Raw genomic sequence first — 12,675 nt, 5'->3', positions numbered from 1 at the left:
AAGCTCAGAGGGAGAAAAGGGTGTGCAAGTGAGAGAGAATGAGTGCCTTGTCCTGGCCCTGTCACTTTTGGCTTTGGCTCCACCTACCCCTAACATGCAGCTTCTCTCCCTCAATGTGTAAATTACTTGAGAGGGGAAAGTGTTCTTTGACAGCAAGATGATTCTGCACCCCTGGTACAGTAGTGTTGTAGAAGGAGAAGCTGCTGCTGAAGAATTACATTATTGAGTGCATAAATACATTTGTGTTTGTCTTTAACTCCCTAGGAATGTTGACCACCTCTGAATAAAATGTGTCACAAAAACTTTACGTGGCAGTGCATGGAGTTCAACTATTGGAATTAATAGACGTAACTTATTCATGTTCATTGATTTCAGTGGGTCTGCTCTAGGTAGACCTAGTGTTGAATTCCACCCACTGCATTGAATTTTCCCAAATGACTGATGGTGGTCAACTTAAACCATTTTTTCTTTTTTGGCAGGTAACATAAGTTCACTTACAGCTTTGAATCTCAGGCATTGTCCCCTAGAATTTCCTCCTCTTGAGGTGATACAGAAGGGCCTGCCAGCCATTCTATCCTTCCTTCAAAGGATGAGTGGTGAGAACCTTGACTATAGAGAACCTGTTACTCCAGGTATAGTAACTTTAATATGCTTTTTTAAAAGAAAATATGTGTCCACCTAGAGAAAAATAAATAGATAAGAACTGTTCTTTCTACATATATAGTTCAGGGGTCAGGTTGTGAAGTCATAGATGTGAAGTTAATTATTGCATTTAATGACATAAGGTTAAAAGTTTATTTTTAGTCTATTTTTATGTTGAAAGGCTCTGCTGTCATCCTAATAAGAACAGGAAGGGTCAGTTTAATGATTCAATTAGTTAACTTTGTGGAGTCTGATTAGGCTGGGATAGTATGGCCATGTATGTTTCCTCATTACATCTCATTGTGGTGTGTACATTGGAAGCAGAATGAGGATTCATTCATTTGGCCTCTTGGTCTCTCTTGTTTTACAGAAACCCCAAATTACCCCTGTGGGTCATAGTGCCGGCCCATCAGCCTTCTCTGTGTCAGCTCAGGTTTTAAGAGTGCCAGATAGACTTAACACCCCCTACTATTGTGAATGGGCACTATAGCCATTGAAGACGATTTGTCTTCTGACAGAGCCTCAGTGTACATGGTTTATGTGACTTCTCAAGCTGTGAAATAGGCTTCAGCTGCACTTATTAATGGTCATAAGTGGTTCTCATGTGGATTATATTTCATATGAAGCTTCTGCTTGTATTTTATCTCCTGCCTTTCTGTTAGTTCCATAGTTCAGAACCGATGAGGTGTCTTACATTTGGCAAGACATGAGGAAAGAATTGTTCTGAATTCTTAGTACCAATATTTGTGGCATCCTGAAAAAGCATTCAAAAAGCAAACTTTCTAAATTGTCATCTGGTTTAGCTTTAGTTGCATATAATTACTATTATTTGGATAGAAATGTTCATCTGCATAAGCATCCCATTGAGAGCAATGCATTGTGGATTTAAAACATCCACATTCAGACTGCGTAGTCAGAAGTGTTTAAAATGTATACCTGCCCAGGAAGAAATCTTTCACTGTATTTATGGCATACAGTCAAAAGCTAATGTTTAAATGTTCATGTTATATCAAACCCCACTTCATAAGATTGATTGATAATGGATGCTGATTTGAATAATACTGTTCTGGTTTTATTTTATTTTTTAATGTATGGGGGAAACCCAAAAACTCATTTTCCTGTAACAAAATAAGTCTTGAGTCTGCAATTATGATGCTATTCTGATTCCCATTTTTATGAAATAATTACTTACCATGGGGAGGTTTAAACATTGAGTATCAAGACTTGGAGAGGAAAGCTGATTCCATGAGAGACATTTTAATTGTTTTGTTAATTTCCTGTATCTTCATGATGTAATACCTATTAACATTTTTGAAGATATTGTATCAGTCATGCTTCAGTTTCCATATCAAGGCAGTCATTAGAATTCCTGGCAATGGCTATGTAGAAACATCAGTTTAGATAAGTGCAGATTTCCACATCTCTACTTAAAGGCATTCCAATCACTAAACTTCTCCTTTCTGCATACCCATAATATATGCAGGACCTTTATATGTGAACCCTGCTACACCACCAGTTTCTAGTGCAGGAGAAGCCATGCCCAGATTTTCTGTGGTGCAGATTTATGGAAAATGAATATCTACATGACCATTACATTAAATAAGCACATTTCCTGGGACTAGAATTCAAACTTAAAGTGCTGCATTCTTATTTTTCACAATTAAAAAATGGTGTGATGTGACTTGTGAAAGTGGCATAAATCTTCCTTAACAAATGGTAATGTTTGATGTGTTCGCCTTTAGGGAAACAGAATGTTTATTAAATCAGTGCAGAAATTTGTTAAAAGAGTTGGAAAAGGAGCATCAGCTTAGTGTCTGCTTAAACAACACACTTTTAATCCTTGCCTTAGACTGTCAATGTTTCATTTTTCCACAAAATCATATTGCTCCAATATAACTGGATTGTAGCTGGAAAAGGACATACTGTATAAGCATGTGATTTCTCGCTGCAAACATACTACGCCTGAAGGAAAAGCATGCTTTTTGCACAACTATACTCGTATTTTATCTGTCGCTGAAAGAACAGACTATTCCCAGGTCAAGATATTCTTCATAGAGTATTTGTAAAGAGTCATTCCATGCCAGTTTAGCCACTTATAAAGTGCACACGTACCTTGAAATTCTGTATTTCGCAGATTTGCCTTCTCCACTAGAAGAAGAAGCAAAGGCCATTGTTAGAGAATATAAAAGAAAATGTGACAGACCACCAGATCGCAGGAAAGCTTTCAACGATTTGTGGAGACAGATGAGCTGCCTTAGTGAGTTTAGCAGAAAGTATCAAGTTAGAGGGCAACAACATTTTGATGTTCATTCTTTTGTACATATTTTCATTTCCGTTTCTGTAATCTGTTTAGTTCAGATGTTGCAGCCAAATCATGGTTTGGACATTAGGATTGTGCCTCAGGCTCATGCACTGCCTTCTCTCCTTCATGTGCCTGAGTTTCCTCCTGCACCTCTTGATCCATAGTAACCATAGTTTGCTATGATGACCAAATAGAGCAATATGTGTTGACAGCAAGCCATAGTTTGCCCGGAAACCAAATTCTGGGATTCACATTCTGGTATATGGATATCCATAGTTGTCAAAAACTAGGAAATTTGTATGTGCAAGGAGATGAAGTTGGAAGAAGCATATGATTCCAAATGATGGCCTCAAGAGCCAACAAAATGGTTTGGCTGTGATGCCTGAACCAATTCATTGTAAATATGTATACAAATTGTTCCATCCTTTGTAATCAAATAAGGTCCTATCCAGACTGCATTTTTTACAAGATTTTTACCCATTTGTTGGGCATGGTCTATTAAAGTCTGCCCCCACCCCCACGTCCCACCCCAAGTCAAGCAGCTCCATTCCTGGGAAATTGCATTTTCCTTGTAGTCAAACCACAGTATTAGGCTTCTGAGAAAATACAGTTCTATTAGAATAACATTATTTTGTGTACTGTGCATCAATGGGATGGTGCCTGTAATAGCATTGCTCTTGCATTTTGCACTCTATAACAAGTGCATCCTCTATTTTTACTGCCCCACGAGTTGATCTACTTCTTTTTCTGTTTTGTTGCATGTTATTTCCCCTCCCACTTTGGATGCTATGTATCCTTCTGTATTTTTCTTTTTTAAAACAAAGTACCTATACCCCAAACCCAACCCATTTCCATCCCTGTCCATTAGGTAGAAATAGCAATATAATGCCATTGGTGCTGGATCAGAACTAGTGATTCTTTAACCCTTACGTTATAAATACTTTTTTTGAACCCCTGAATTTCTGAGGGTCATACATGAAATAATACATTTTTCTTTAATTTTGTGATTTATAGATGTAATTCGATTTAAATCCAGAAGTGCTCGGGAATATCCTGGGATACACAGACTGAATGCTTATATTGCTGCCAATAGTCTGAACCGTAGAAGTGGATCATATGCATAGATGTTTAAATAGATGTTATTATTTATTGCTTTATATATATTTATCCATAATGTCTTACAAATTTTTTGGACTGAACCATGTAAGAACAGCCTATTTAAAGTAGAGGTGAAATTCCTCTGTATTATATATGTGTACAATGTTTATTGTAAAATATGGTGCACTCCTTTTATGCTTCGCTCAAACTGTTGCCTGTTCGAGATAAAAAAGTATCATTTTGCATAAAGTATAATGACCCTAATGGCCTGATTCTGAGACCATGTCCCACCAAATAAATGTTTAGGTTGGGAAGTATCAGAAAACTACCTTGTTACAGCATCTCAAAATATGATTTGGAATCAACATTGCAGCAGTATTATGAAAGCAGAGATCTTGGATCTGTGTGATCATTCCCCACTGTTTCATTGCCTCTTAGGCTTACAGTGCATTTATATGAATGTGTCTGTCATAAGAAGAGTGTACTGTAGACACTGCTCAAACTGTATATGCAAAATAATATTAAAAAGCAATAGTGAGGTAATTTGTGTTTGAAATGCACCGAAGGCATGAGATTCCTCATAGCACTTAAATGTAAACCCGATTGCATGATCAGTTATGGAAGCATAAGAATGTAGAGTCAGATGGTATTTATATTTATCCTAACTGAAATCTATTTGTACACATGCAATGTTTGTTTTCAAAATCACTGTAAATATTTCTGAAAAATATTGTATGTTTTATCAGTGCTTGTTATGGCCATGTGTCTAGAAAATAAATTTTATATTAAAATATGCATTAGATCTTGTCTAATTGCCTTCCTTGATGCATATATGATTTGTGCTGTTCTTGTATTGTGATACCTACATGTTACCCCAGACCCCATCACAAAGCTAAAAGCGGCATCTGTAGGGATTAAGATCAGGGAAACAGCATAGAGGACAGACTTAAGGCATGGCCCTCCAGATACTATTGGACTCCCATCAGACCCAGCCATCATGGCCAATGGTCAGGGATTATGGGAGCTGTAGTTCACCTCTGGAGGCCCACAGGTTAAAAACCTAGGAAGCTTCTTAGTACTGAGTCACATTATTGGTCCATCTAGCTCAGTATTATCTACACTGAATGGCTATAGCTCTGCTATCGAACCATGGCTCTTCTCCTAATCTGTACTCAAAGTATTTAAGAACTGATGCCACAAGTTCGTGTTTGGATCAGATTCTTCTCCTCTTAACCTTTTATATTTAAAAAGCTCTGTGTAGTCTATTAATGCTTGTGAGTAAATTGCCATAAATGAATAGAAATTATCTGGTATTCTACCCAGGAGGCCAATTAAATTAAAAACCAAGCCTCAAGGGGTTCTCTGTTCCATGCACAAATATTTCTAGGCTTGGTGACATTTATAAGCAGGGAGATTTCAAGTGCAGGTTGAATGTGTCTTGAGACTTTCCCAGGCCTGTAAGCATTTAATATGCCAGTCACTTTGGGATTTGTGTGTGTTGCCCTTTTACCTGATACATATTTTCTCTGGCATTTACATCGTATTAATTGTGCAGGGTAATCTAGTCTGTGTTACATGTACAGCTAAGCCCTAAGCACACTCCATCGGTGTTGCTCATGTTAAGCATGTAAATGAAGGATATGGCAACTTTATTATTTACATGTGCATTTTTAATTTGCATCTTAATAAAACAATAGGCTTTACAGTCTTGCTCATCTAAATCCATGCCATAAAGGGCAGCTGCTTTGCTACATCCTAGTGCCATTTGCATGCTGGGAAAACCGTGGGTGGTCAGCATTCAAAAACAAGGCACAAAGTTTTCGCCAGGAATTGGGAAGGAATTGTAGAAAGAGCCAGCAACATCAGGAGCCCCAAGGCAACCTGCACATGACTACAGGAGTCTACAGGCCTCTATACATCTGAGGGCTTCTTTCAACTTTCTACTCCTTCCCAACCCATGAAGCTCTCCCTGGTGAGAGCTGTTGCACTTCTGTCCATCCTATACCTTCCAGAATAGCTCCCATTTTTCCTGCTGGGCCCCTTAGCCATTTTACTGGATATTCATTGTTGAGGTTCAAGGGCTACTGGTTGCTTGGTTATATGTTCTTGCTTGATCATAGTTCAGCTGTGGCATTATGATGTTCTTCATATTTATACACTTTCTTAACTGGTAACCGACAGTACAATTCTAACCAAGCCTACTAAGAAGTAAGTTCTAAATTAAGTAGGGCTTGCTCCCAGGTAAATGGGGCTAGAATTGCTGCATCAGAAGTGTTCCTCTGGGTTGATTTGCATTCATTTGCTGTAGATTCCTGAACTAAGTGACTGAAAGAAGCCTTAGATTCTCCCACCTGATGCTGGATCCACCATCTCGTATAGCATTTATTTTAAAGAATTATACCTCATATTTCAATCAAAATGTTGCTCAAATTTCTGTTCTGCTAGAACAGAAACATTCTATAAATTCATTAATTATTTACTAGTGTGAAAACTCAGCCTATCCTGAATCTTGCATCTTAAACCAAAGATAAAATATTGAATGGTGATTTAAAAGTGGAAGGATCTGTCAAGATATACTATGCTTATGAACTGTTGTCTATTCAGAACAAAAAATAATGTTAATATGCATCCCTAAACCCTGAACAGTGAGGATTCAGGTGTGCACCATGTGCTTAAATTTGGCTTCTTTTGAATGAGGTCAGTGGAGGCTTAATAACATTTTGTAATAATTGCATCTATTTATAAACATACTGGCTGAGCATAAGTGGAGACACAGCATTAAACCATTCTTTACAGTTAATCCAAAATTTCCTGCTCTTCCATAAAACCTTATGAGGATCAGCAATAATATTATCAAATCTTCAGAGCCCAACTCAGCAGTGTCTTCTCAGCTTTTCAACCTAACCCTGTAACTTCTTCCCAAACAGCATGATGACATGATCTTCCACAGAGATGGGGGAAGTGGGGAAAGAAAGCCCTACTTCCTAACAACTAGCCCCTATGGAAACATTTCACCTTAGTTTACTTAGCAATAGAACATACTTAGCTGGAACCAGCTTGGCAGGTTTCAGGCTCATCAACTGCTTCTCTCAAAATTTCAAACTCTTTGAATTTGGAAGGGAATGCAAGAGGCATCCCTCGATCCCAAACCAGTATGGTATGGCATTGGTTTTTGTTGCTTTTCCTGTACTGTTTGGCGCCATTCCAGGAGCAATGGTTCATAACCTGGGCTGTGAACCTAAACATAATTATAGGGGGAGAGACCATTGAACATAATGGGACTGCCTTCTAAATAAACATGCCTAGGATTGAACTGCATGCTATTTCCCAGCTCGAGTTATATACAGCAGTCACACATTAAGGACTTAAAGGACTTTTCCTCCCAGAGCTCTGTAGGAAATACACGCCATACCCAACATACATGCCATAACTGTTTTTCCTAGTCAAACATTGTGGAAAACCTAAGAGAAAATCTACATATTCTGCCTACTTTAACAGTGCAGTTCTAACCATGGCTACTCAGAAGTAAGTCGTATTGAATTTTATGGCTCTTGGATAAAACAGATTAGATTTGCAACCTAAAACAATGACGGAGCATCAGATGATAGGAAGGGTCCTCTAATCAGACATTACCTTGGAATGCTCAGAGAAAGTATGAGGACAAAGTCTAAAACTAGTGTTCACCCCCTTGTAGCAAATTTGTTGCCATGACTGCATCACATACAAGAAGAACGTGCTAGAATTGGTCTCATCATACGTTAAAATGGTGAAATCCCAAGCTATTATTTCAGGTCCATTATTCTTCATCCAGGTATTTTGTTTCCCAGGTATGACATTTGCCTATTCAAGATACAGAGAGATAGAAAACATGGAGGTTGTATAGAACCGAAAGGCCAGAGGTATTGGGAGGTCAGAGGAAGTAGGAAAGATGTGTAGCGCCTATGTCTTCTAGGTTCCTAGCAATGTTTTGGGATTCAGCACTTCTGGTGGTGAGGCAGATTTAGGGGAATATGACCGGTTCAGTCGCACTGGACCCAGAGCCTCGGGGTGCTGCTGAGGATATCGCAACTGTGATGTAGAATGCAGCATGAGAGGCAGAGGGGCACCAAATTTTGGCATTGCACAGGGTGCCACTGAAATTAGAGACCCCAAGACCTGCTGCTGCCTGCCTGCCTACCTGCCAGAATGGAGCTCAGGATAACAAACCAGCAAACGAGAATCAATGAAACCTTATCCTCTCACCATGCAAATAAAATGGGAACAGGGACTAATGGATATGTAAAATGAAGTAATAGTATTCCCTTTTTAGGAGATGAGGAAGATGTTTCTAAAAGAATCTTTTAATGACCCTACTAAGATCATAAATCATGGATTGAAGGAAAAGGGGCAGGGTAAACAAATCCATCAGGCTCTAACGGAAACAAGTGGCAGAGTAAAGAGAACTGCAAAATGTATTATTTTTCTTTTCATCAAGCTCTGTTCTCTCTGCCAGCATAGAAAACTTTTCCATGTACAGTACTATAGTGTCATTTCTGATGATTGCACTGTAATAGTGAGCAGAACAGTGGCTGAGAAAAGCAAGCCAAGCTTTCAAGAGTAGAATCACATTGCTTTTTATGCTTAATTCTGGAGTGAGAAAAAGAGAAAATAACCAGGTCTTGTTTTGCCATTTCCCTTTCATGACTGCTTGCACCAATGAGTTTACTACACTCACCTCTTTTTGATTCCAATAGAAATTCCTCCTGTTGAAAAGTTAAACTTGACAGACTTCACGAAATCCAGTTTGGATTTGTCAGACGGATGGCCTAATGAAGAGGAAATGGTACGGTTTCAAAAGCTAAGAAACGAACTTATACAAGATGAAAGAGAGGAGTACCTGGATAACAAAATGGTACCCAATGAATCCATGCCTTCGTTAAGACGACCAAAGACTAAAGAGAAGCTCTCTCGTAAATCATCCATGTTTTCATGCAGGTAACAAAATGCATTGTGCAACTTGCTCTGCTTTTAAGTTTCTTATGGTGAAAAATATATTTAGTATATTAAAATGCATGTAAATAGTAAGTTGCATTTACGTATTTAATATCCCACAAGAGGCCTCTGAAATCGGAGCCTTTCATAAAACCCCTCATAAGGTGGGTGAGGGAATCAGAATTTTGGAAGGGATAGAAAGAGTCCGCAGGTAATTATATTTTATTACTTTATGTGAGCCACCTTTGGGATTCTTCTGAATTGAAAAACAGGCTAAAAATCAAATTATGATTTATATTTGCTGGTTGTCTCATCTTATAAATTCCCTAAGCAGCGTACAAAAACTAATATAAAACTCGTATCTATCTATCTATCTATCTATCTGCACTAGAATCCAAAACTAGCACAAATAACCAATATTTTTTTTTTACTGATTTTAATATTGCATTTCTTTTATAACCCACCCTGTTGCAATCTGCACTGGGATCTTATAGTGAAGGGTGCCTAAGAAATCCAATAAATAAGTATCACTATTATAATTTAACACATGGTAAATGTCATTAATTAATCAGCCAGCTGTACAAATGTCCTGGGTGAATGAATGAAGGTTTGACAGTTGTGAAATGAAACCTTGTTAATATTATCCTAGACAGTGCACATCACTTAGCATCTTTCTTCTTACATTTCTACTCTTGTCTGCTTCACCAGCCCGGTGCCCTCCCAGCTGATGAAATCCAAATCATCTGGGGGGCACCAGGATGGCAAAGACTGGTCTACCGCGTGATGTGAATTAGAATATGTTGAATTTTTAAACATGAAACCATTGTAGAGATCCTTGAATCGTAATTAAAACTGTTGAAAGTTTCCCTTCACCTATGCTATTGTGACAGCTGTGCTAGCTGTTTGCTTTCTGTATTTTCAAACTTCAAGCATGCCACATTTCAAATGCAAATAAATAAGGCTCAGAGGTTCCAGGAGAAGATGCTGCCATCGTTTCAGACCATTCTTGCATAATTCTTCAAAAGCCAACCCTGTGTTTCAGAGTATAATTCTACATTGTAGGATCTTGAGGACATATAACCAATATACAAGCTAGCTACCCTTCAGCTTGCACAGAGCTATAAATTGCTTGATGGGCTAAACAGCTGCCTACCTTTCCCTTAGGTGAGAAATAAATTGTGGCACATTTGACAGAGGAGACAGCAAAAGTACATGTTGAACAATCCAGAGTTATGGTTGACAGATTATACTGCAGGAAAGGCACTTAACCCACAAGCTATATCAGAGGAACACTGGAGAATGAGTAACATTCTTAGCACAGTGTGTTGTGTGGCACAAACACAGTTCCTGTATTTTTCCTCCTTTCCTGAAGAAAACCAGAAGGTGGCAGACTGTGTACACTCTCTTTGAAATTTGCAGCGCTTCTTTAGGTTTCAATTAGTTCCCAGGAATCTCAAAAATAGACCAGGATAGTACCATACAAATTGCAAGTTTCCACTCATGCTTTTCAAACAGCAACCCGCTTTGGAAGCATAGGGCAGTTTTAAAAGAAAAAATGCTGTGTCAGGATCAGAGCATCATTTGGCAAAGGGAGCAGGGGTATGTGCTTCCACCACATACATGCATACATTGCAGTAAGTGTGCAACCGATCATTCAGCAGGAGCAGCTGTATCTTAATATAGTGTAAAAATAATAACATATGGTCTCTAAATGCAATTCGTTTTGTTGCTGTTATGTGTGTTTACTGTAACTATCTCCTCAATCCCCCACGGGCCAAATTTGACAGATGGGTGGAGTTTCACAAGTTCTGTTGGTCAGGTGATCATACCACAGCACAGCAATCTGCAAGGTTTAACAATCACTTGATCATTGGAGTTGCAAAGCCAGGTACGTAGCACACCACACAGAGCTCTGCAACCCCCTCTCCCCTTTTTGGCCCAACCACATCTTTACCTGCCCCACATCTGACATTATATATGGCATCAAGTCACCAGGCCTCATGAGCCAAATGGGGACGCACAAATGGTGTGCTTAATTTGGCCCGCAGCCTGGCGATTCCTCATTGCTCTCCTGAATTATACAAAAAGTCACGCTCAAATCACTTTGATTGCTTTTATGCCTATGCTGCATGTATAGCTAACTCAGATGTGACCAAAATCATAACAACAACTGGGCACATTGCATTTTTTTCAGGAAAAATCAAAGGAACAAAACTAGATTTCTTGGCATCTCAACCAAACATTAACAGCCCTAGCTATGTATGATGCTGAGACTTACACTTCTATAATGTGAGGGATACTATTCAGTTGTGTTATTGTGTTGAAGGTTCTGCCTGGAGAACCAGGCATTCTGAACTAAAGGGACTATCTTTTATGAAGCTGGAATAGTCTGGGAAATAGAATAGATATTTTCTATATATAGTTCCCTTTCTTTTCAGCTATTGATGTTAAACAATTGTTTTGTTTGACTTTTAATGTAACATCTAAAGGACTTTGGCAAGAGGCAAGAAGACCCTGTTCCCTGCAGTTTCATCATACGATGTGCTCATTCAGAGTAAGAAGGTAGAGCAGTGCCGATTGGCAGCGCTAAAGGACATGAAGGAGAAACAAGCTTTAATCGAACAGCGGAGAAAGCAAGTATTATTATTGGAATTATTAGCGAGTTATTTGGAAATTGCTGTGCTGTTCTGAACACACACACACCCTGCTGTTTCCTACTTGACAGAATGCACAACCATTGCAGATTGTTTGCCTGTAGAGAGGAATCTGTAGGCACTTTGCCCTGCTTTTTGATGCTTTGCGTTCCTTTGCAATGATCCTGACTCACATTTACTCTGGGCAGAGCTTCTTGTGGTGGCGGCAGCCCCACAAGCAATGGGAAAGGGCAAGACTTCCTCCAGAACAGAAACAGCAGGTGGGAAGAAGGTGCCAAACTCTTCCACACCCACCAATTTTCACTCCCTCACCAGCCAAGTTTCTCCCAGCAGGCTGGGAAATGAGTCAAGCTTGGGTTGATAGTCCAGACAGAGGGCAGATTTGGAGGGATGGGGAAAACCGCAGCTGGAAAGAGATTCCACACCCACACAGTGCTTCTCTTCAGGCAGTTGTGCAGCTTCCATTTTATTGCTTTTTTACTGGCAAGGTGCTGTCAAAGACATAGGCCGTCTCCTGTCACTGTTCAGTGCCATCTTCAAATGCATGCTACAAGGCCCCATTCCTCTTGAAATTCCCAGTTCAATTATCAGCTAAAACGATCTCAGGTAGGAGGACTGGTAAATATCTTTGCTGGAGGTTTTAGACTCCAGATAAGAATTGCCAGACTGAGGACCTGATGCAGCCGATGCTCCTAGCTCCCCACTCTTCCCCAACATCACATTTCACCTTTTAGAAACACAATGAGAGGTTTTTGTGTGTGTGTGTTTTTCTAAACCTGAGTATGGCATGGAGGGTCTGTTTGGGAGTGCTCCTGGTCTGAATGACATGATCATTTTAAATTTGCTGTGATCCAACATCTACCTAGATCACACCTATGGAATGTAAAGTAGGTTATCTATAGCTTAATACATACAAATCAAATGCAGTTCTTTCTCTCTGAATATATCTCCAAGTGCAACTTTTCAGCACCTCTGTAGCACATACATGTTGCTTTCAACATCTGCAGA

The 12,675-nt window shown here is 39.2% G+C and overlaps 1 protein-coding gene and 1 long non-coding RNA gene across 6 annotated transcripts in view; both read left to right on the top strand.

Annotated features, from left to right (window-relative positions):
* Positions 1 to 12,675, top strand: part of LOC307217358 — a 222,483-nt gene that overhangs the window by 125,747 nt on the left and 84,061 nt on the right. The window lies entirely within an intron of this gene.
* The window catches only part of LRRC27 (leucine rich repeat containing 27), a 39,979-nt gene that overhangs the window by 12,354 nt on the left and 14,950 nt on the right, over positions 1 to 12,675 (top strand). For 3 of the 5 annotated variants that reach the window (XM_079978447.1, XM_079978449.1, XM_079978446.1), the window contains 4 exons: positions 480 to 632; positions 2,777 to 2,899; positions 8,776 to 9,016; positions 11,503 to 11,646. In XM_079978447.1, coding sequence (XP_079834573.1) covers positions 480 to 632; positions 2,777 to 2,899; positions 8,776 to 9,016; positions 11,503 to 11,646 — 661 coding nt within the window. The remainder of the gene's footprint in view (positions 1 to 479; positions 633 to 2,776; positions 2,900 to 8,775; positions 9,017 to 11,502; positions 11,647 to 12,675) is intronic. The other 2 variants (XM_079978448.1, XM_079978450.1) reach the window with 2 other exon arrangements.

This window comes from Podarcis cretensis, assembly GCF_951804945.1.
Source record: "Podarcis cretensis genome assembly, chromosome: 5".
Taxonomy (NCBI): Eukaryota; Metazoa; Chordata; class Lepidosauria; order Squamata; family Lacertidae; genus Podarcis; species Podarcis cretensis.
This window is presented reverse-complemented; position numbering and strand designations above follow the sequence as displayed.